This window comes from Alosa alosa, chromosome 21 (assembly GCF_017589495.1).
Source record: "Alosa alosa isolate M-15738 ecotype Scorff River chromosome 21, AALO_Geno_1.1, whole genome shotgun sequence".
Lineage (NCBI taxonomy): Eukaryota > Metazoa > Chordata > Actinopteri > Clupeiformes > Clupeidae > Alosa > Alosa alosa.
In genome coordinates, this window is record NC_063209.1 from 26,111,940 (window position 1) to 26,133,724 (window position 21,785).

Here is a 21,785-nt window from a genome sequence, read left to right on the forward strand (position 1 = left end):
CCACCAGAGGGTGCACTTTCAGTACTTATTGTTGTGTCTGTCCGGTTGTGAGGTAACCAAGCACATAGATCCAAAATATTGTTTAGAAATAAGATTACATTATTAAGCCCTTTAAACAAATAGAAAGACAAATCACACAATAGAAAAGAAATAGAAAAACACACATGCTTTCATATTAGCCTACATATCATGAAATGTTTACCAGCGTTCCATCTGTGCAGGGTATTACGGCAAAAGTTTGTCCGTAGTCTACTCCCTAAACTTGTCTGCGCATGCTATCGACGAATTACGGGGTTTGGCCAATTATGAGGACTTGAGAATCTGCACAATTGTCAATTTTCGTTCTGATTTTGGACGAAGGAGACATGGCTTTTGTGTTATTTTCTACTTTTACTCTTATATGCATTACGCGATTATCTAGTTGTGGTAATGTTTCATTGGTCTATTTGGAAAGGCAGGACCGCACAAACGGGACTGGCATATCAAACAACAGTAGTAGACCTACTACCTTGGCTCCTGTATTGACGACCACCTTCATCCCAACTACCAAGCCAACCGATGATACTAAAATAGTCACCGCAGTTAAAACAGAAACGACAACTATAGGAGGTTCCAAATGGTCAAATGCAAAAACTACTACTACTACTACTACTGCAAAGACTGAAACAAAGAGCAACACGTCCAGTACTGTGCATTTTACCACCGAAGACTTGAATGAGAAAATCGACAAAAACGTGGAAAGGAGAGTATGGGACAAAGCCGAAGACAATGAGCCACCTGAGTTAGGTGAGAAATTAATTTAGGCTTTCTGCCTGTGAGCTAAATTTAGACTAACGGTCCTTCAAACACAATGTGAAAATGTATTTGAATAGATGTGGTTTATTTGTATTGACGCTCTTATTAACTGACCTATTCCATAAGTAATTTGTTAAAGTGGAAGTGCATGATGCATGTTGGCCCATGTTGTCTGTTTTTGAACATCGCGCGCAGTTACATAATTCTGCAGGCAGACCAGGTTGCGTGCTCCTTTAATTGCCAGCGGTCATAGAGATTTCACACTTAAGATTCCATCTGAGATCGAACTGTATGCATTGCCTTGTGTTGTTGTTATTGTGGTGATGCTTTTAATGAACTTTAATATTTCCATATGATCAGTGAAACACGGAAAATGAAGCATTGCATGAAATTGTCAGGAAACCGAGTTACAGTAGGCTAGATGTTTCTGTCTAAAATGTACAATGTACAAGAAATGGGTCAAAGGGGTGTGTGTGTGCGTGTGTGTGTGTGTGGTATGTGTGCGTGCGCGCGTAAGGGAGGGCTAATATTTCTTAGTTTATCAGTCACTGATGGAAACCAGATGCACCAGTGTGCAACAGGCACACTATTTCTATTCTCTTTTCGCCTGTGAGTGTGTATATATATATATATGTGTGTGTGTGTGTGTGTGTGTGTGTGTGTGTGTGTGTGTGTGTGTGGTGTGTATGTGTGTGTGTGTGTGTGTGTGTGTGTGTGTGTGTGTGTGTGTGTGTTGTGCATGCAGGAGAGAAAACTATTCTAGTGTGCTGCACTTAACCATGAAGGAAATTCAGAGCAATGCATTATCACCACTGAAAGAAATCAAAAGTATGTCAGTTTAAAACAAAAGCCAATGTGCCATTATCTGTTCTTCATTTCTTTTCTTTTCCTCCCAGGAAACTGGTTGTGTAACATTCAAATTGAGTTAAAACACATAATTGTTTCCAAAAGTCTCATATAGAGAGAACAAATGTAACCTTACAGTTGAAATGATATTCTGAAACCTGGCAAAGCCGAATGTAAATACATCAGCTCAGACCTTGTAAATGTGAGTGCTTCCATTTGTATGCACATTGGGCCTTACACTGGGTCAAAAATCTGGGTCAACCCAAACATCCCATAATGGCTTGGAGATCCCCCAAACCCAAGTGAGATGCTGAATCAGCTCTTCTGCTCCACTTCAGACTCGGTCTGCCTCTCTGTCTGCCTCACTCACTGCCCTGCAGGCAAACCACAATTAATCCTGCTGTCTCTTCCAAGTCAGGAACTCAAGACTCTTCCTCCCTCCCTAGAAGCAAGGGTGTAGAAACAATTTGTGACTTGTTGTTGTTCTTTCATTCATTTATTCGTCCACAAAACAAAACTTGTTTTCTCAGTTTCATGAGCTTGCTTTTGCCATTTTTTGCAGCCAAGTTGTTCTGTAGGATCGCGAGGAGCACAAAGGTAGGAAAGGGGCATAACACCATGGTAAAGAAGCCCAAAGTTGTGCCCAAAAACCCAAAGGCCACTAAAAAAGCCACCACTGTTGGGAAGTCCACTCCAGCCCCCGTGAAGCCAAAGGCCAAAGAAGCCAAAGAAATGCCAAAGAAACCAGTGAAAACAGAGAAACCAGTGATGCGTATGTATGCAGCTTCTAATTAGCATAGAGGTGTATGTGGTATGCATAACATGGACATAAGTATGTTATCATACTGTGTAGAACTGAAGGCTGGTGCTGCAACGTTTATCATGCTTCAGACGGGGAGACGTTGTGCTTCTCTGCAAGCTTCAGTATCAAGCTGACAGCTTCTCTGGTGGTCCGTCAGCCTGCAGTTGCTGCCTAGAACTGTGTGCTTACATTTGCTTTTCGCTACTCTTTCGCTAGTCATTTGTCTTCTCAGCTATTTAACACACCTTAATCATTTCACTTTTTTTGATAGCTGTTCATGGACAATTTGCTGACACTCTTCTGATCTTGAGGAATATGAATAAGTAAAGGGTAGACTAACAGTTAAGTGCCAGATATTGTCAAGTTTTCGGTTGACGTTAATGGATATATAGTTGACAGAAATTTGAGAAATTAGGCTAGTTATAAGGAAACGCATAGCTTCTACAGGAATTACTGACTGTTTATAGAGTGTTTCAATCAGGCTATCCAAATAAAGTGTCAGTCAATCTGCTATTAGTGCAGCGAGTGTTATGGTCTGCTTTTGTTTTTGAGAAGTATCATATGACAACATCTGGGGAGTGTGACTGGCCAACTGAACATGACTCAAAACAATGTGGTGTTCAGCAGTGTCTGAGGGCAGGCTAGCCATTTCACAAGAGGCTGATTAATGTTCCTTAATGGAGTGTCAATATGTAGTTCTACACACAGTTCATGGAGATAGGAATACGATTGTTGGTAATATGCATTGTGCTTGAAAGGTTTCGGCTAGAGGCACAGAGATATAGACCCTTTCATCAATAAAAACAAAAACAATGCTTGAACGTTCTATTTGGGCCCCAATCTACTTCCTCTGCATTAAGATAACATATGGCATGTTAAAAAGGAAGTCTTGTGGGGCCAACTATGATGCTGATAATGGAACTCTCTTGAAAGGGTCCATACAGATACACAGTATCACTTATCATAGCATTGAGAGTTTGTGAACACTACAACATGACCTACAATGCCTCTGAAAATGTTTTTTATTTGTAGTTTGGCCAGAAGCTTGGGGTTTAGTGGAAATCATTTGTCATGGAATTTACACTGATAAGATGTGAGGAAATTGTTTGTCTTGTTTATTTGTTCCTCTCTTACATAACCTTTACTTAAAAAATTTTGACAAGGTTCAACTTATCTGGTTTGCCCCAAACTATTTTTCAACAGAACTCAAAGAGAACAGACATTCCGTATGCTGAGACTTCCTGTTGAAAGTAAAAAAGTCCCTACGTTTTGCCTTGCAGAGTCTGGGCTAGCCATCTGCAGAATTTCCTCCCCATCTTCCCTGGTCTGTTTCTCCTGCTCTCCCTCTCCCTGTCTCTCTCCCTCTCCCTCTCTCTCTCTCCCTCCCTCTTTCTCCCTGATATCCATGGAGGGGAGTTTTTAGTCTGTTTTTCCCCTGTGTGTACTGCATGGGTCTCATGGTGAGTTTGGCTCCCAACTTCAGCTGGTGACCCTGCTCTCTGGGAGACTTCCTCTGAGGAACTCGAGGCCTGAATGTGGGGGTGTGAGGCCCCTTTTTCTGGAATCCACAAAAACGAGAACCACGGGGAAACAATAAAGGGTTGTGTGTGTGTGTGTGTGTGTGTGTGTGTGTGCCCCAAAGGCCAGTGAGAAGGTCTCGATCGCATGTTCCCCTCAGCTTGTTCTGTTAGTTTAACCCGTATTCCAAACCCTAACATTCAAATGTCCCATTCCGGGGGATGTTATCCTAAGCTCTGGAGCAGTCCAGATAGCGGCAAAGATGGATGCTGGCCTTGCACTGCATGCCTCAGTGCTTCTTTCAGTCGGAGAGATGTTTTATGGTCTCCAGCATTGTGTCAACACAAAGTCAACCAAGGGTCTTAAGACCGCCAATCATACGTTTTGGGCAGCTCATGCAGTGATAAGACCCTCTGCTTTACTGCACCGTGAAAACGCCTGCGCTTTTATTGCATATTAGAGGCTTATCTTTTAAGCCAAAAGTTGATTGCTCACAGTCCCTCAGGGTAGTAAGAGGGTACTACGGAGTGGGAGGAGGGACATGTGGAGCCAGAACCAACAAACACTGATAAGTTTGCACTCTTGATCCGTGACAATGCAGTCAGCTGAGAGATCCAGCAGGCTTCAAAGGCAAAAGGGGGTATTCAGGTTTTATACAAACACTGAACTGACAAAAAAAGGCCTTGGCTTTGGGGTTCGTGTATGTTTAGATGGCTAGTGGACCCAGATGAACTTCTCAAACAATGGAAGTCTGTCTGCCCTCTCAGTTGGAGAGATGGTAATTGTGGGACTTCTTTTTTCCCTCTCTTTTGTTGAGATTTCCTTTCTTTTAATTTTCTTTCCATCCTTCTCTCACTGTCTCTCTCACTCACTCAGTCTTACACACACATGAGTACTTACTATGCTATAGAATGCACATGGACTCTATGTATATAATACTGGCCACTGTTCTGTGATTGTCATAGAGAAAAGCATGTGCTTGAGGTGTCAGTGCTTTCCTGGGTTAAGGGCCGTTCACACCAACAACGATAACACAAAAATATCGTTCTCGTTCATATGAATGACGACGTTCACACATAAACTATAACGATAACGACATGAAGAACGATATCTTTGGGGATCACTTTCAGAGTGATTTTGAGAACGATAAAAATGTAACAACACATCAGAACCCATCACATTTTATCCATCACATTCATTAACACAAGGAGAGACTTTGCTTATTGTTGGTCAGTGTGGACGCCTTTATCGTTATCTTTGTGGTTATAGTTATCGTTATAGTTATTGTTCTTGGTGTGATCGGCCCTTTAGACCTGACATATCAGAATGCAGGAGTGCACCAAGGACCTGCATTCTGTGCTCTTAAATAGAGCAACTCGTATGTCGATTTGCTTTCTACTGCAATTCAGTGAGCAATTTACAATAACATGGTGTTTACATTTGTCATACTTATCAACTTATAGTCATGGTCTGAATGACTCTCTCTTCTCCCAGAATGCCCTCCTCTCGGTCTGAAGTCTCTGCGGGTGAAGGACACACAGCTGACAGCATCGTCCTACCAGCGTACGGGGCTGGGACCGCATCGGGGCAGGCTCAACATCCAGGTGGGTCTGAACAGCAATGACAATGAGCATGCACGATTGATGAGGAGGAAAATGTAACATCATAACATTTCCACATGAACTGTATGCTGTACTGTTGACTTTGGAGTAAGTACCGGTAACTATGAAGCAGTAACTCTTCAGACATGGAGTATGAATATTCCTGGCAGTTTATTTTCTGTGATTCAAATGAGGAACAAATGACAAGAGAACAGTAGTTTCTAATGTCTTACTTTAACCGCTAGAAATCCTCACACTGCGGATTGTAATCTGTGTCTTTTCTTAGGACTCAAAACTGTTATCTTATGTAGTCGTAACATTCTGAAGACTGCAAATCTTCATCTGTGTATGTTTGCAAAACACTGTTCATTGCTAACCGTTATTGGCTGGTACCATGCTTGGAGAGAACACTACATTGGACTGTCTATACTCTGAAGAGCATTGGCTATCCTCTCTTTCCATTGTCTGTGCTGTGGTCTGCCAATACATCTGTTCCATCTGCTCCTTGTGGTATATGTACTGCTCTGCTAGGTTGTTTACTGTAATGTGGAAATAAGTATTTGTCTGTGTGTGTGTGTGTGTGTGTGTGTCAAGTCAAGTCAAGTCAACTTTATTTCTATAGCACATTTAAAAACAACTGAGTTGAACCAAAGTGCTTACAAACAAACATAAAACAATGACAATGGTACAACAACAATAATAACATATGTGTGTGTGTGTGTGTGTCTGCGTGTGTGTGTGTGTGTCTGTGTGTCTGTGTGTGTGTGTGTGTGTGTGTGTGTGTGTGTGTGTCTGTGTGTACGTGTGTGTGTGCATGCCTCCTCTGTAGTCTGGTATTGCGGACGGAGACATCTACGACGGGGCCTGGTGTGCACAGTATGAGGATAAGAAGCAGTGGCTGCAGGTGGACGCGCTCACGCTCACCCGCTTCACTGGGGTCGTTCTGCAGGGCCGCATGTCCATCTGGAGGTCAGTGTCCCTCTCGATGGTCTGCACAGATTAAACACACAACTATTAACTATTAACTCCAGTCATACACATTGCATTGGCATATTATAGTTAATGAGAATGGATCTATGATATTTGTGAGGGCTCAGTATGCATTCTGGGACATAATCTGTGACATAGCTAAAGGTTAAATCCAGTGGGTTCAGATAATCATTTTATTCACCAAACTGAACTGAGTTTTTAGCTTTTAGTTTCAACTAGACTTAAATCTATGCTGAAATAACTAAACAAAAACTATGTAAAATACACAGGTGAATGTAAAGCTAGGTAAATAGTTACAGTAGATGTGTTCTTTTGCAGTTGGGACTTTGTGGAGACTTACAAGGTTCAGCTCAGCAACGACTCAATCACATGGAAGCCGTGCATGAATGGGACAGATGAGGCGGTGAGCATAACCAGTCCTGATACACTGTGGCCACATTCACACCAGTAGGTTATGTAATGCATTTTTCAATGTCAGAAACTGGACTGTTCCATGGGGAGGGACCCACATTTCTAGAACGAGGTCACAAATCACAAAGATTGTGCTGTCACAGAATCACACAGCCCACAGAGACCTGGCTAGTTGGGTATTCATTCTTCATCGTTAGCCTCATAGCATCATACTGTATTAGTGGATCATTTCTCCTTCCACACTCTTTTCCCCGAGCACAGGGACTAGCCAGGGCACTAACGGGCATGGTTGTCGTTGGCATTTGGGCACAGAGTTAAGTGGCTATTTTGGAAAGCCTGCCAGTGCCAGGCCGTGCCAAGGGAAAGCCGGCACACACACACACACAGACACACACACACACACACACACACACACACACACACAATCTAATGGGCAGTACAGAAAGTGGAATGTGATTCCTGCTGTCTGAACTCCACGACCTGAACTGTAGAGTTCTGAGCATAGTAAAATCTGGTTTTGTTGTTAGCTTAACTCATTGAGTGCCAAAAACGTAATATTAAGTTTTTAGCTTTTTTTTTAAATTACGAAACTAGACACTCTAACACACCTTATATGTGATTTTGGGAACTCTGTGATGAATGGAAATGAAATATATGACGATCGAAAACTCATGAAAACGCACAATCTGGACATATATCTGGACATTTTATCATAACTCGTTTGCCGCTTTGGGTCGAATCAGTGACGCATCCACGTCAGCTCAAAACCAGGCCATTTTCGTGGGTCTATCACTAGGTGGCAGTCTCGCCAGGTCTCGCTGATCACTTCCCGGAAAGTTTACAGGCAACACTTCATATTTCATGAAAGACGATATTTCTCCATTTCTAGAAAAAAACAGCGATTTTGATGAAAACTAGCCACTGTTTAGCTTGGGATTTCTCAGGAACAGAGGCATGTAGAAATACACGGTTTGCACCCACTGAGAGCTTAAAGTGTCACCTTTTAAACGAGCCATTGTATGTGTTCATAGCTATAACACAGAATATGCTGTGGCTGTACAAAAATCATCAACAATGGTCTAGATTGCTGGCACTCTAGGACAAAGCTTCCGAAAACAGCTTGGCATTCAATGAGTTAATGGTCTGTAATGTGTGTGATAAACGTAGGTTTTTGAAGGAAATGTGGACACCTATACCCCAGTCTTGGCCGTTTTCCCAGAATCAATGGTGGCCCGCTACATCCGCATCAACCCTCAGACCTGGTATGAAAATGGCACCATATGCCTGAGGGCTGAGATTCTGGGATGTCCTATTCCAGGTATGACTGCATGTCCTACAATCACCCATTTAACCCCCAATAATACCGTCTGTCAAGAAATCAACCCTCAGCAACACCAACAAACTTCTTAAGATCTTAATCACAAATGACACACGTAAGAACATTCACATGGTTACACAATGGTTGAAATACAGATTGTGTGCATCTGTGTCTTTATGCAGATGATTGATTACTATGTCCATGAATCACCATGCAGGTCTAGACTTAACACTGTGTGAATACCATCCTCAGACCCAAACAACATTTACATGTGGCAGGAAGAGGAGGGCTCTAGGGACAAGCTGGACTTCAGACATCACAACTACAAAGAGATGAGAAAGGTAGGATGGTTGTCTTGAGAAATGCTGTATTGTACTACAGTTAAGGCTGAAATCAGCGGTACCTTATTTGACCAGTTTTAGAGAAATTGTACCCCATACCTTTTGCAATGTTGTCACTCACTAGGTTGACTAGAGCACAGGTCACATTTCCGTGAAATCATGGCATATGTTTTAGTCTCAAAGCCAGTCTCAATGTCAAGTTTGTCATGAGAACACGTCTTTTTCTCATTTGCGTCCACTGCATGCAGCAGCTGTGTTTGTTGTAGGTATTTTAAACAGATAGTATGTCTCTAAGTACTTCACGGATGAGAGAGACTGTTTGGCACATCTTAAAAACAACTGTGAGTGAGGAAGACATGCGTGAAATGTGAAAACTGCACTTTAAGCCATTTTCAGTAAGTTACAAAAAGTCTCAAATTCTGCTTTCTAAGAATCCAGGACTCAACCCATTTTGAGATTTAGGTGTTCTTCTAAAAAGCAGACTCACATGGAAAGGAAATGTACCAGTCAGACAGTCACATTGTTAACTTGGCACAGGAAGCTCCACTCCTCGACAGCTTTAAGTCGTGGAGTTCTTGGCCTCCATCTTGTTCATTAATTCCGTATCTCAGACAGGCTGTTGCACACTTGCACAGTTGCTGACTAATACAGAAAAAAAAAAAAAACACCACAGCAATGCCAAAATCGCTGAGAATCTTGTTGAAGCAACACAGTGCAGTTCTTTTGAAATTACGCTTCAAACTCATTCTGATGCTACACTGACTTAAAGGTAAACTATGCAGTATTGGCAATTTCCTTTCTCAGTTTTTTTCTCAGTTTTTGCTTCTTTTTTGCTGGCTTTGTCATGACGAATGTCTGCCTGGCGTGTATGTGTATTTGAATGCAGTAAAGCAATTCGTTACACTCGTTATACTTCCTGACACTGAGGCCGTAGTTGCAAGGGTGGTTTTTCCGCCTCACAGGCTGGGGAAGCGAGACGCCACCATTCAACCCGAAAAAGTCATATAACCATTCCAATGACTCTGAAGCTGTTAAATGAAGGTAAATTAAGCCAAAAAAAACTTGCATATTAAGCTAAAAAACCTGCATAGTGTGCCTTAAAATATGAAGAATGAAATATCTGACGAGCCTCCAGAATTCCAGGCATTGGAATTGAGGCACTGGCTAGCACCTTGGTGTTGAAGATTGACATCAAGGGGTACAAATACCAATTTTTCCATTGTGTTACTTTAAAAGCCAGTAAACTCGTGGCGAAGGTAACCAAAGCTCCCAGCATCCTCCTTCTCCCCCTCCCAGCATGCCCGTCTTCGTGATTGGCAGTGGCACCCTCTCAGCGCAGGCCTGTGGTCTGAGGCTCCACAGTCTTTCCAGTGAACAAATATTATTCCAGCTCTGTCCTTTTTTTCCCTTCCAAGCTAGGCCAGTGCTACTGCAGCGGGCGGCTCTGTGGTGAGCTTGACCATCATTGCGTAACACTGAGTACATTAACACACACACACACACACACTCACACACAAGGCAGTTGAGTCCTCCTTTCAGCCACCAGTGTCAGCACTGTTTTTATCTTTTCGTTTTATTTATCTATCTGAAAATTAATGTAGCTCATTTTGTACATAACATTAAATAACATTTATACCATATTTTACGGACTATAAGTCGCACCGGAGTATAAGTCGCACCAGTCAAAAAATGTTTCATGAAGAGGAAAAAAACATATATATAAATATATATACAGTATGTTGCACCTGAGTCACAGGGTCGGCCAGACTATGAAAAAAAGTGTGACTTATAGTCCGGAAAATACGAAAATGTACATTTCATTTTATTACATTTAATAAAAAATTGCATCAACAAATTCCAAGAATTTATTCCAAGAAAGTTAGAAGTAGTATGTGAAGTAGTATTTTACACAAGCTACCACATATATGATTTTACTATCTTTAAATACAAAGTGACAAATGTTTGGGAAAGAATCTTTAACCTACTCAACACCAATTAACACATTATACAAGTTTGATGGCAGATTCTGTACACAGATAAAGGACACTGTGCTCCCCTGAATGGAGTCCAGTGCATTGCCAGCCTAAAAGTATTAGTAAATTGATATGATATAATAAAATATAATATAATTGACAAGATAATAAAGTAAATTAATTACTAAAAAGAAACATCGAAAACACCAAGACTACTGGACCCTAGGGACAGACCACTCTTGTTTATGTGTCTCTCTCTGCCCAGCTCATGAGGTCAGTCCACGAGGCGTGTCCGGACATCACCCGCATCTACAGCATCGGGAAGAGCTACACGGGCCTCAAGCTGTACGTCATGGAAATCTCCGACAACCCAGGCAAACACGAGCTAGGTGAGAGAGTCAGCCGGCGCTGTAACAGTCCCACAGTTAAAGAGGAGCTTGGCATTGTGGGAAAGTGTGTGAGAGGGAACAGCAGGTTTTAATGTCTGTCATGTGGCGATGAAGGGAAATGTATGTATGTATGAGAAGTTTGGTGAACTGGTAGCCAGTGAGTCACACCTGGACTCTTAAATGCAGTTTATGAGAACAATGCTTCAGTGGTCTTTCTCTCTGCGTATGTGTTAGTGTGAGTGTGCGTGCTTGTGTGTGTGTGTGTGTGTGTGTGTTTAAACACTGTTTACTCACTTCATCTTCAGGAGTCGTGGGGTTCACATGCTGGGCCTCATTCATTAAGTCAGCAGCTTTGTTAACTCTAATACTGGTCCTGTAGCTCATAAACACTCACAGAGCCCAGATTACTCATATGAAAGCACCAATGTCTGGAGCCGGAGGGGAACTGCACTGATTTACTCTCCTCTCTATCTCTTTCTCTCTCTCTCTCTCACTCTCTCTCTCTCTCTTTCTCTCAAATTCAAATTCAAATTCAAAAAGAGCTTTATTGGCATGACCATGTGGTATAGTGTTGCCAAAGCAGACACACAAACAAAAACAGCAACTAAGAAAAGTAAACTTATGACTGCTAAACTTCAACAATAAGACTATTTGTTTTAATTAATAAATTAATCCATACATAAAATGAAACTAGTAACTAAGATTCACCATATTTTTGGTAATATCAAGATGAAAAGGAAATTTAAATTTGTATGTCAAAATTGAGCTATGATAAAAAAAAACTTATTAATGCACTTAAATAAAACTCTCTGTGCCAAATGTACGTACATTTGCGAACGTAGCGTTATCAGCGTCATGGACACACCGCAGATTGCGAACGCTGTCAGACCCAAGTTTCCGTCGTATTTATCAATCGTTCAATCCTTAGTGTAAACTGCACATTTCTCTGCCTTTCTCCGCCCATAAACGCAATTTACGAACGTCCATAACTGAATGGCAGAGCCTACATACAAGCGCAGTTGAATGAAGTTACTGTAACTGATGACAACATTAAAAAGAATGAAACGTTTAGCGATCATGAAATAATACCATACATGATAAGATGTAAACAAGCAGGGAGATAATGAAGATCAGTAGTTGTACTCAAACTACGTGTGCATGTAGGCTATGGAAGATTGGTCAAATCTAGCAAGTAGGAAAGTTTAAGTGAATGACATGAAAGTTAAAGTAAGACAATCGAAAGGCCAACGAAAGTTGCGGTTGCTTTTGGTAGTACAAATACTTTCACCACAAAAACTGGTGCTCTAAATAGCGATTCTGTTGTCTTTGAAAGGTTCTCTTATTGACGCATTGAACTGCAATTTGGATTAACACCTGCTTTTACAAGGCGGAAGTATTTAGGCGCAGAATAGACGTGCGCTTTTTTAGGAGCAGTCTTATACCACGGAATACATAATTAGGCGCTCTTTACTCTTCCCCTCCCATCTTTTTACGTCAAACTCCCACTTTCCCCTGGATCCTCCCATGAATGCATATGCATGACATGACAAACGCAATCTGCCACTTTCAGCTCCCGCAACAGGCAGTTTGCGCTTTTACATCATTGCGGCCTGTTTGTACATACCTCGCAAAAGCGTTAGTACATCTGGCCCTCTATCTCTCTCACTCTCTCCCTTTCTCCCCCTCTCTCTCTCCCTCTCTCTCTCCCTCTCTCTTTAAGCTTAAGGCGGGGAAGTGGGTACAGTATATCTTATGTGCCTCATGAGAAAGCGCTGTGATTGGTTCGGCCGGTTGACCCTGGAGTGTCGAGGTGTTTGCTTTGGCCGTCGCGTCGGCGTGCTTTGCCCGGCCAGCGCTGGCAGGCAGCTCTGAGGACCTCTCACGCCAGAACTCAAAATGCGCTCGGGTCCCCCGGGTAGTGATGCACTGCGGCAGGGCAAAGTGCCTGGAAACAGCAAAAAAAAAAAAAAACACCTAAAAATGGCACACCGAGTGTCAGATTGTGGGCCATGCAGCTTGGAATGAAGCAATACTGCCTTTTTATGAAGAGCTTAAAAGTCCCATCTGTTTGTGATACTGTTCTCGTTGTGGAGTGATTGCTGGAAGTTGAAGCTTCCGTGGAATCTCCAGGTTTTTTTTTATCTCAGTCTGAACACTGGTCTCAGCCAGTGTTAACAGTCTGGACAAGGAGTGAATTCTGATGTCTTTAGAGGGGATCCAAGTATTTTGTGGACTCAGACTCAGTCCATTTCATCATCCTTTACAGTGTCATGTAGAATGAATGAACCACCTCTCTGTTTACTGATATTCGGCTGTTTGACTTCTCCACGTGAATAATAGTCTGGCCACCTCAGTACAAAACAGCTCTAGGCGTACCAAACGTTCTTGGAAACATTACATTTTTCCTGATTATTTTCATGCATATCATAGATGAAAGCAAGATTTCAGACAGAAGCCAAGTTCATGCATCCCTAGTTTAGTGTGTTTTGCAGAAATACAGAAAAAAATAAACATGTGGATGTGTGTTACTCTAGGACTGTGAAATAGCAAAGTACCTGTTCCATTTTCAGTTATTGTTTTCATATCCTAGTGCAAAAAGGCTTTCAGGAGTTCAGGATACATGCAAAGACTGTCTTTGTCTTGACTACAGTTAAGAGATTATTTGGCATCATGGGACTCTGGTGATCGGCCATTAAGCCCTTGAACATGCTTCTCCATTCTGTTGATAGATCACAACAGATATCTAAGGGAAATTATCAATTATATTAATTATCATTATACACCAAAAAGGACCAAAACCTATTGCTGAGGGCTGCTGTAAAACCAAAAATGGCGGCTCAATGAAAGCACCAAACAAACACGATACCTATTCTTCATCATCATCCTCCTCCTCCTCATTGAGTGTCATGCCTAATAACGGTGATCATTGATTTCCTGCCGGTCTTCGCCCATACTCATTATTACACTGGTTGCGTCACTCCAAAGCCTGGTAGCGAGGCTTTCCAGGATTTTTTCTACCTTGGATTCTCGTCTCTTCAAGTTTTCCAGTTAGTCATTCTGTCTTTCCAAACCTTGCTGCCTCATGGCATGCTCGAAGAAGATTCCTTGTCTTTTGCAGACTCTGTGTGACAGACTGCTCTTCACTCCAGCTCTTTCCAGCTTCACCATGTGTCACTTTATGTGTCACTGTATTGTATTATCTGCACTCTCCGTATAAACTACATTTCTGATGTATTTATTGAGTGTGTTTATTCTGGTTAATGTTTACATTTTGTTTTTTGGCATTTCTTTGATATAACCATTGTCAAAGTTTTCTTGAGGTTGAGTCTGAGCCCCATTCTGTTACATATTAGGGACATTTAAAAATATACTCCAACCAGACTTTTTGTTATAAACACCTAGCCCACAAGTCTTCCTGGTAGAAAATTCACCAAAGCTTCTCTGAAAAGGCCAGAAGTGTTGAGAAGACAGCAGAACTGTTTTGCAAGGGTGTGTTTCGCTGAAGATAGTGCTGGCCCAAGCTCATCTCATACCTGTGGTTTCACGGTCCAATCGTTTGAATCTGAGGCGCATTGTTGCAATTGTCTAGGGACCACATGTGTTTGTCATCAGTGCTCATCAGAAATGCATTGATTCTGTGGTCAGAGGAAAGGGTCAAAGTTCAGCCTCTAACTGTTTTGGGAACAGTGTCTACGCTCCACCCCAGAGAATAGCTGGTGGTGGGAAGGCTAACTAGTCCCAGCTTTCACTGAAAACTCTGGGTCTGAATAAATGGTGTGCTTGCCAGAAAACCAACTAAAAAGGGGGGTGGGCGGGGGTTGCGTAACATTCACAGGCAAACTTAAAGACAGTCCTTTCTGGGTGGGAACAGATAGAACTTGTGTCGCAGCTGAACTCGCCAGCGTGAAAACCGCTCATCATGCCATGTAAATATTTACGTAAATAAAGTCGATCTTGCTTGAAGAGACTTGTACGTTGCAAGTTGATGAAAATCCCTACCGTGAATGTATGAATACTTTCTGTGGAGCTAAGCATGGGGGAGCGCGAGTGAGCAGGCATCTGGAGATCTATGGGTAGAGAGGCATGTGGGAGCATGTCTATGTCTGAGTCAGGCCAATGATGGTGCTATTACATCCTGTGTTGGTAAATGGATGAACCTTCTTAGTGCCTCTGGAGCCTGCTGGTCCAACTAACAAAACTGTGACTGTTTATCATCTCAAGGAACTCGGAGAAGCCATCTTGACCAGCTTTAACGATGGGGTTGGGAAGGGAGGCAAGGGTCAACCTTGTGGAGCTGCAATGGCAAAGGCGGAAATTTCTAGAAACTCACCATGAAAATGCTTTTGGAGCTGTTAGAAGGAGGGTGCCAGATTTCAGACCCCTCTGCTAGTGCATAGGCTACTACCAAGTCGAGACCTGGAGCTCTGTCAAGGCCTTTTCACAATGACTGTGTACAAACACTGACCACTGGACACTAAAAACTGCCTGGAAACAAAATAGAAATAAATATGATGGCAGACTCTAAAACCAGTGGAATAAAGTTGGCCTAAATATCAGAATCACAAACACAATTGTGGTTTAATAGCCAAGTATGTTTGTTGAGTAACATTTAAGTACCAACATCTGGTGTGTTTACATTCTTTATGTTCCAAGTTCATGTTTTGGGGGGGGTTTGGTGGTCCATTGGCACATGTGGTATTTGCATTTCTTGTCCATGTATGTTTTACCAATAAAGGTGGCGTCAGTGTACAAATAATACATCTTATTCATGGGCGCCCCCTGCAGGTGAGCCGGAGTTTCGCTACGTGGCTGGCATGCATGGGAATGAGGTTGTGGGCCGTGAGCTGCTGCTCAACCTCATGCAGTACATGTGTCAGCTGTACAAACAGGGCGACCAACGCATCGTGAGGCTGGTCAAAGAGACACGGATACACCTGCTACCATCTATGAACCCAGATGGCTACGAAATGGCTTACAAGAAGGTTACACCTGTTCTGTTATCCTGTTTGATGTGTCCTCAAAGTTACATTTCTTAATAATTTAACTTATACACATTTAATAAATAATTGCACCTTACAATTGACATCTCAAATACTCACACGTTGTTTTCACATATACAATATATATACATATCTTTTTGTCTTTGAAGATTTGTATAATGGTGAATAAAGCACAGCATACCAACTTCTTGCCTCTTTTTTTCAACAGGGTTCTGAGTTAGCTGGCTGGGCACTGGGTCGCTATAGCTACGAGGGCATTGATATGAACCACAACTTTGCTGACCTGAACACTGTTATGTGGAAAGCTCTGGAGCTAGAGACGGACAAGTCAAAACTCATCAACCACTACTTCCCCATTCCAGAGCAGTACACCTCCGAGGAAGCCTTTGTCAGTACAGTACACTCTCCCTCCATCTCATAGTGATTTCTAAGCCAACGCAAGCCTTTTGTTACTCAGTTTGTGCTTGTTTGACTTGCCTTAGGTGGCGTCTGAAACCCGTGCAGTCATTAACTGGATGCAGAACATCCCCTTCGTCCTCAGTGCCAACCTGCACGGGGGGGAGCTAGTGGTCACCTACCCTTTCGACATGACCAAGGACTGGGCTCCACGCGAGCAGACCCCCACGCCAGATGACAGCTTCTTCCGCTGGCTGGCCACGGTGTACGCCAGCACCAACCGTGTCATGTCCGATCCAGACCGCCGCCCCTGTCACAACGAGGACTTCCTGCGCTTCAACAACATCATCAATGGAGCCAATTGGCACACAGTCCCGGGCAGTGCGTTAATCTCTTTGTTGTCCTGACATTTCTGGTTATTAGAAGATATCACAACACCAACATCAGCAATACCAGCTTGACTGAATGAGGCAGAATGATGGAGGATGGTGATAGTTTTATTTTTACCACCATATTTATCTGAAGACTCAGTCAGGACGATGGAAAATCGGTAAAAATAAAGCTGGTGATAAGCAAAAGGCCTCTAGACAGGCTCCTATTGAATTCTAACAATTGAAGGATAAACAAATGATATAAGGCTGATTCACAATACTGTCAATGGCTTTATGCCTTTTACATCATTTAAGGTTGATGTTTCATAATGGCTGACTTGACTTTACTCCTCTAGGCATGAATGATTTCAGCTATTTACATACCAACTGCTTTGAAGTCACTGTGGAGTTGTCCTGTGACAAGTTTCCCCATGCCGGCGAGCTTCCCAGGGAGTGGGAGAACAACAAAGAATCTCTACTGGTCTACATGGAGCAGGTCATCAGCTACAAACATTACTAGTCCTATACAAGACTAACCTAACACACACACTTACGTAAGGGATAATGTATAGAACGCCGGTCATTATTGGGAAAATAAGCGCAGCGGAGGGGTCTTGTTCTGCCCTGAAGGGACTCTGCCCGAGTCCATTAATTCCGTATAACTGGACACAACCGCGAAGGCTGTTATTCCGCTTATCACCCGTTTGCCACTGTGAAGCAAATACCATGCACTACCCTCTCCTCTCTATAGCTGAGGCCTTACCATGCACTACCCTCTCTTCCCTCCTCTACCTCCTTCTACCATTATCTCCACCTACCACACTTTGACTAGTACTTATAACCTAGTCTGCACTCTTATGCTGCTGTTAAAGAGTTGGCTGGTGCAGTATTGCTCTGCACTGCAGCTTGAATGGGGTTTCTCTTTCTGTACATTGCCTTTTATGCGTAGTTAACCCCTTAAAGGTGTAGGTTTTTTAACATTCTAAGTTCCACAACAATTGAAGGTTCTAAAATTCTATGTTGAATTCAATGAACCCAGATATTCTTTAGAACGTTCATTTGTACTCCTTTAAGGGTTTAAAACACATTTTCTCAGATGTGTGAGTCATCTTGTGACTCGTTTGTCTTGGATTCTTTCTACACAGGTACACAGAGGACTCAAAGGCGTAGTGAGAGATAAAGACACAGAAGCTGGAATACCGGATGCAGTCATCCAAGTAGATGACATTGATCACCACATCAGATCAGGTGAATTACCAGCAACACTGACTCATGGGATTGGAAATAAAAACAGACTTGAACAAAAAACTAACCCACCCACACAAAGTAAGTAAGAGGTTAGAGTTGTTTATTTTTCTCTTGTTATAGCACCTGATGGAGATTACTGGCGACTCTTGAACCCTGGCGAATACGACATCACCGTCACTGCTGAGGGTTACTACCCCTCCAAGCGGCAGTGCCGTGTGATGTACGACCACTACCCCACCATCTGTGACTTCCGCCTTACCAAGACCCCCAAGGAGCGGCTGCGTGAGATAATCGCCAAGGGTGGCAAGATCCCCAAGGACTTGATGCTGAGACTACGGCAGCTACGCCTGCGCAAACTCCGCACCACCACCAAAGCCCTCAACCGCCGACGGGAATCACAGCGCCGGGCTCGGCAGACCCAACACTAGGCAGCCAAGTGACCTCTGGCCCAAGCTTCGGGCCAGTAACAGGACTATCGTTTGATCTAGTGAACAAACGGGTTGCCATTCTAGGCAACAGTGTGCTTTTAAATGCAAAAGGGAGATCAATGTGTTTAGACTTACATTTAGTCTTGTTCTCAGGGTTAGGCAGAACATGATAGGCCTATTTTTGCTTTTTGACATAGTGGTCTTGGAACAATGTGGGGTCTTATTTTTTGCTGTGGTAGTCCAACACATTGTGATACTTTTGTTATTCAAACTCAAATCCAGACAGATGTTCACTATGCTAAAAAGAGTGAGTGAGAGTGAAAGGGTAATCAAATTGTTATAAATAGAAATAAAATTGACTCAGCCTACCAATGACCACAAACGTAAGCTCATGTTGCTGGCAAATGGGGAAAAGATAGCAAACTACATAACTCTAACAAAAGTCAGTCTGGAACTGACACTGTATCTACATTAAAATGAAATATTTCACCTACCTCACTGGCTTCTGAAATTATTCTATAGTTGATGTTGGCCTAGCCCTGCAGCCTGCATAGCACATATTTGAATCTGAGATATTTGCTGCCATCTTGTGCTCACTTATAATGACCAAACCTTGCATATTTCACTGCAGTGTGCCTTATCAGAGAAGTTTTAATTATATCATATACACCTTGGTATAATATTATGCAGGCTTACCCAGTGTCCATGTTTAAAATCATTCTAATCACAATTATGCTGTTAAAGGCACACTATGCAGGTTTTTTAGCTTAATATGCAAGTTTTTTAGCTTAATTTACCTTCATTTAACAGCTTCAGAGTCATTGGAATGGTTATATGACTTTTTTCGGGTTGAATGGTGGCCGTCTACGCTTCCCCTAAGCCTGTGGCCGGAAAAAACCCCCTTGCAACTGTGGGCGGCCGGGACGGCGCCCTCAGTGTCAGGAAGTATAACGAGTGTAACGAATTGCTTTACTGCATTCAAATACACATACACGCCAGGCACCGGCTAGAAAAAGGTAGCGATGGAGTTTCTCAGATATTCGTCATGACAGAGCCACCGAAAAAGAAGCAAAAACCGAGAAAACAGTAAGGAAATTGCCAATACTGCATAGTTTAGGCCTACCTTTAACCTCACGTTATGACAAAACATATTGTAATAAACTGCACAGTTGTCTCAGAATGTTTTTTATTGGTTACGCACCAAAACACACAAACACATAATTCCGGGCCAGACCTGGTCCTTATGTTCCAGCACTAAACATCTATCTGAGGCTGTATCTAAAACACACACCAATCAACCCTAGTTATGAACAATGTAACCAGCTGCAAACATAAACACAACAGACAGGACATACAACGTTGTCAACCCACATGGTTTAGCACATGAACATTACACACATACACACTGCACAGCATCATGGGAGCACAGTCATAAACAGCTAGGCTCAGATCATTACACAGCCCCCGAGACTTGGTCCATGTCCCCTTGACTCAAGTCTCACCCTACATCAGTCCATGAGCCTGGCTGGGACCGGGCAGCTGGCATTGTGTGGACATCCCTGCTCGCGAGCGGTGACTTCCGGTGAAGGCTGCACAGTGACGGTGTTAGAGCCACAGCTCCATTGTCACTAAGTTCCACCCAGAGTCAGTGTCAAAGTCTCCACCCCCTCAGCTGAGGCCAGGGGTCGATCTACGGGCCAGTCGATCCGCGGTGGAGAGCCACAACTCTCCGGCAGCTTAATCAGTCTCACACGATAGACCACGTCAGACAGCTTCTCCTAAGACATCACCCACTGGCTAGTGAGTTTTCGGAAATGCCTTTCTGCCGGGCAGTACACGAAACTTTATGCGCGATTTGGAACTCCTGACGCGACAGCGTATAAATAAGCTCGCTTTTGACGTATTCAGCTTCACTCATAGCCTGCCTGGCCAACTCGTACTCCTTTCAGTCTCTCCTCCGTGGCTGCTTGTAGTATTCCAGCCCTGGCTTACCTCCAATCTCGCTACCGGGCGAACCAGTTTCACCAAGTCCCACCCAAGCGTCTCGTAGCTCACGCCCAACATCAGAGCTGCGGTGTGCATTTTATTTGACTCTTGCACCGCTGTGCGATATGCCCAGAGCACCAGGGGCAAGTGTAAGTCCCAGTCCTTTTGTTGGCGGTCAGCCAATATGGCCAACTTCTTTTCTTTTACAGTCCGGTTAAACCCGTTCCACAAGCCCGCCGCTTTGGATGCCAGAGGTGTCGATTCTCGTTTCAGGATGCCCATAAGCTTTGGCAAACCTCTGCAAAACACCTCCGGCCAAATTCAGCCCTTGGTCGCTGTGGAGCTCTTTCGGTGCCCCAACCGCAGAACATCTCAGTGACCAGTCTGTCCTTTCAATAGCCTGGGTAAAGCTCTGATCTGGCACTGCATACACCTCCGGCCACTTAGTGCAAAATAGTCCATAGCTCACAGACGCGTGGCGATTTCCCCCGCTCTGTGACTGGCAGTGGGCCCATGATATCGGCGGCTACCCGCTCCATGGGACCCCCCGACTGCGTGTGCTGCAGCGTCTGGCGAAGGCCGCGTGGGGCCCAGCTTCTTCACTGTGCAGAAGCGTCAGCAGTGAACATGCAGTTCAACGTCCCAGCCTGCATCCCGGCCAATAAGTGGCTTCTCAGCCGACCGAAGAGACTTTGCAATGCCAAATGAGCTGCCACCACTGCCCCATGCACATGTTCCAGTACACGGGCTCGTAATCCAGCAAGAACCAGCAACTGGAAAAATGTCAGATTGTCCAGCTTCGCCAGTGTCTATACAACAGTCCTTGACGAGCTACTATTCCCGGCCACTGTGAATAAATCGCTTTTTTGGTCTCTGGATCGAGTGCTGATCCGTCAGTCCATGACGGCCGCTGACGGCCGATCCATGACCACACTTTCGGCCGGCGTGGCGGTTCTCGATTCGCGATGTCCTCCCCTTGACATCACGTCCACCGGGCGGCTTCGCGGTCCCATGGCCCCAGCTGCCGCTCACTGCAGTGCTGCGTTGTGGCGTTGGGCTGGGTGCGTTGTCTCGGTCTCTCGATCACTGTAGCTGGTAGCGGAAGGCGGCGACGACCTCGGGTGCTGCTGGCGGCGTTGACTCTCTCTGCTGGCGTGGAAGCTGGCGAAGCGGTGGCCCTCTTGATGGCGGGCGCTGGCGAAGGCGGAGAGTCTCGCTGGCGTGCTGCTGGCGGCGTTGGCGCTCCCTCCTGGCGTGCTGTTGGCGGCGTTGACCCTCTTGTTGGCGCTGACGCTGGCGAAGTTCAAAAATAGCGAAAACTCTCTCTCTCTGCCAGCGGTGATGCAGCCTGTAGCCGGTGACGGGCTCGGTG

The 21,785-nt window shown here is 43.9% G+C and overlaps 1 protein-coding gene across 2 annotated transcripts; it reads left to right on the forward strand.

Moving 5' to 3' along the window:
* The first annotated feature begins 312 nt into the window (after nucleotides 1-312).
* On the forward strand, nucleotides 313-18,920 carry LOC125286363 (probable carboxypeptidase X1). Of its 2 annotated transcripts, none has more exons than XM_048231394.1 (13): nucleotides 313-786; nucleotides 5,456-5,565; nucleotides 6,392-6,531; nucleotides 6,871-6,955; nucleotides 8,131-8,281; nucleotides 8,534-8,622; nucleotides 10,861-10,984; nucleotides 15,770-15,966; nucleotides 16,193-16,372; nucleotides 16,467-16,761; nucleotides 17,108-17,247; nucleotides 17,897-17,999; nucleotides 18,120-18,920. In XM_048231394.1, exons 1-13 carry the CDS (start codon nucleotides 366-368, stop codon nucleotides 18,425-18,427), a joined length of 2,343 nt encoding a protein of 780 aa, XP_048087351.1. In that variant the 5' UTR covers nucleotides 313-365; the 3' UTR covers nucleotides 18,428-18,920. The 2 variants fall into 2 exon arrangements, with proteins under 2 accessions (XP_048087351.1, XP_048087352.1); XM_048231395.1 differs by lacking the exon at nucleotides 313-786 and adding an exon at nucleotides 2,029-2,413.
* Nucleotides 18,921-21,785: the final 2,865 nt, after the last annotated feature.

Bases quoted from the DNA above. Each gene is read 5' to 3' on its own strand.
- LOC125286363 (XM_048231394.1), top strand. From the start codon at position 366: ATGGCTTTTGTGTTATTTTCTACTTTTACTCTTATATGCATTACGCGA. The intron at 16,762-17,107 runs GTGCGTTAATCT...TTACTCCTCTAG, and splicing joins TTGGCACACAGTCCCGGGCA to GCATGAATGATTTCAGCTAT. The intron at 18,000-18,119 runs GTGAATTACCAG...CTCTTGTTATAG, and splicing joins TGATCACCACATCAGATCAG to CACCTGATGGAGATTACTGG.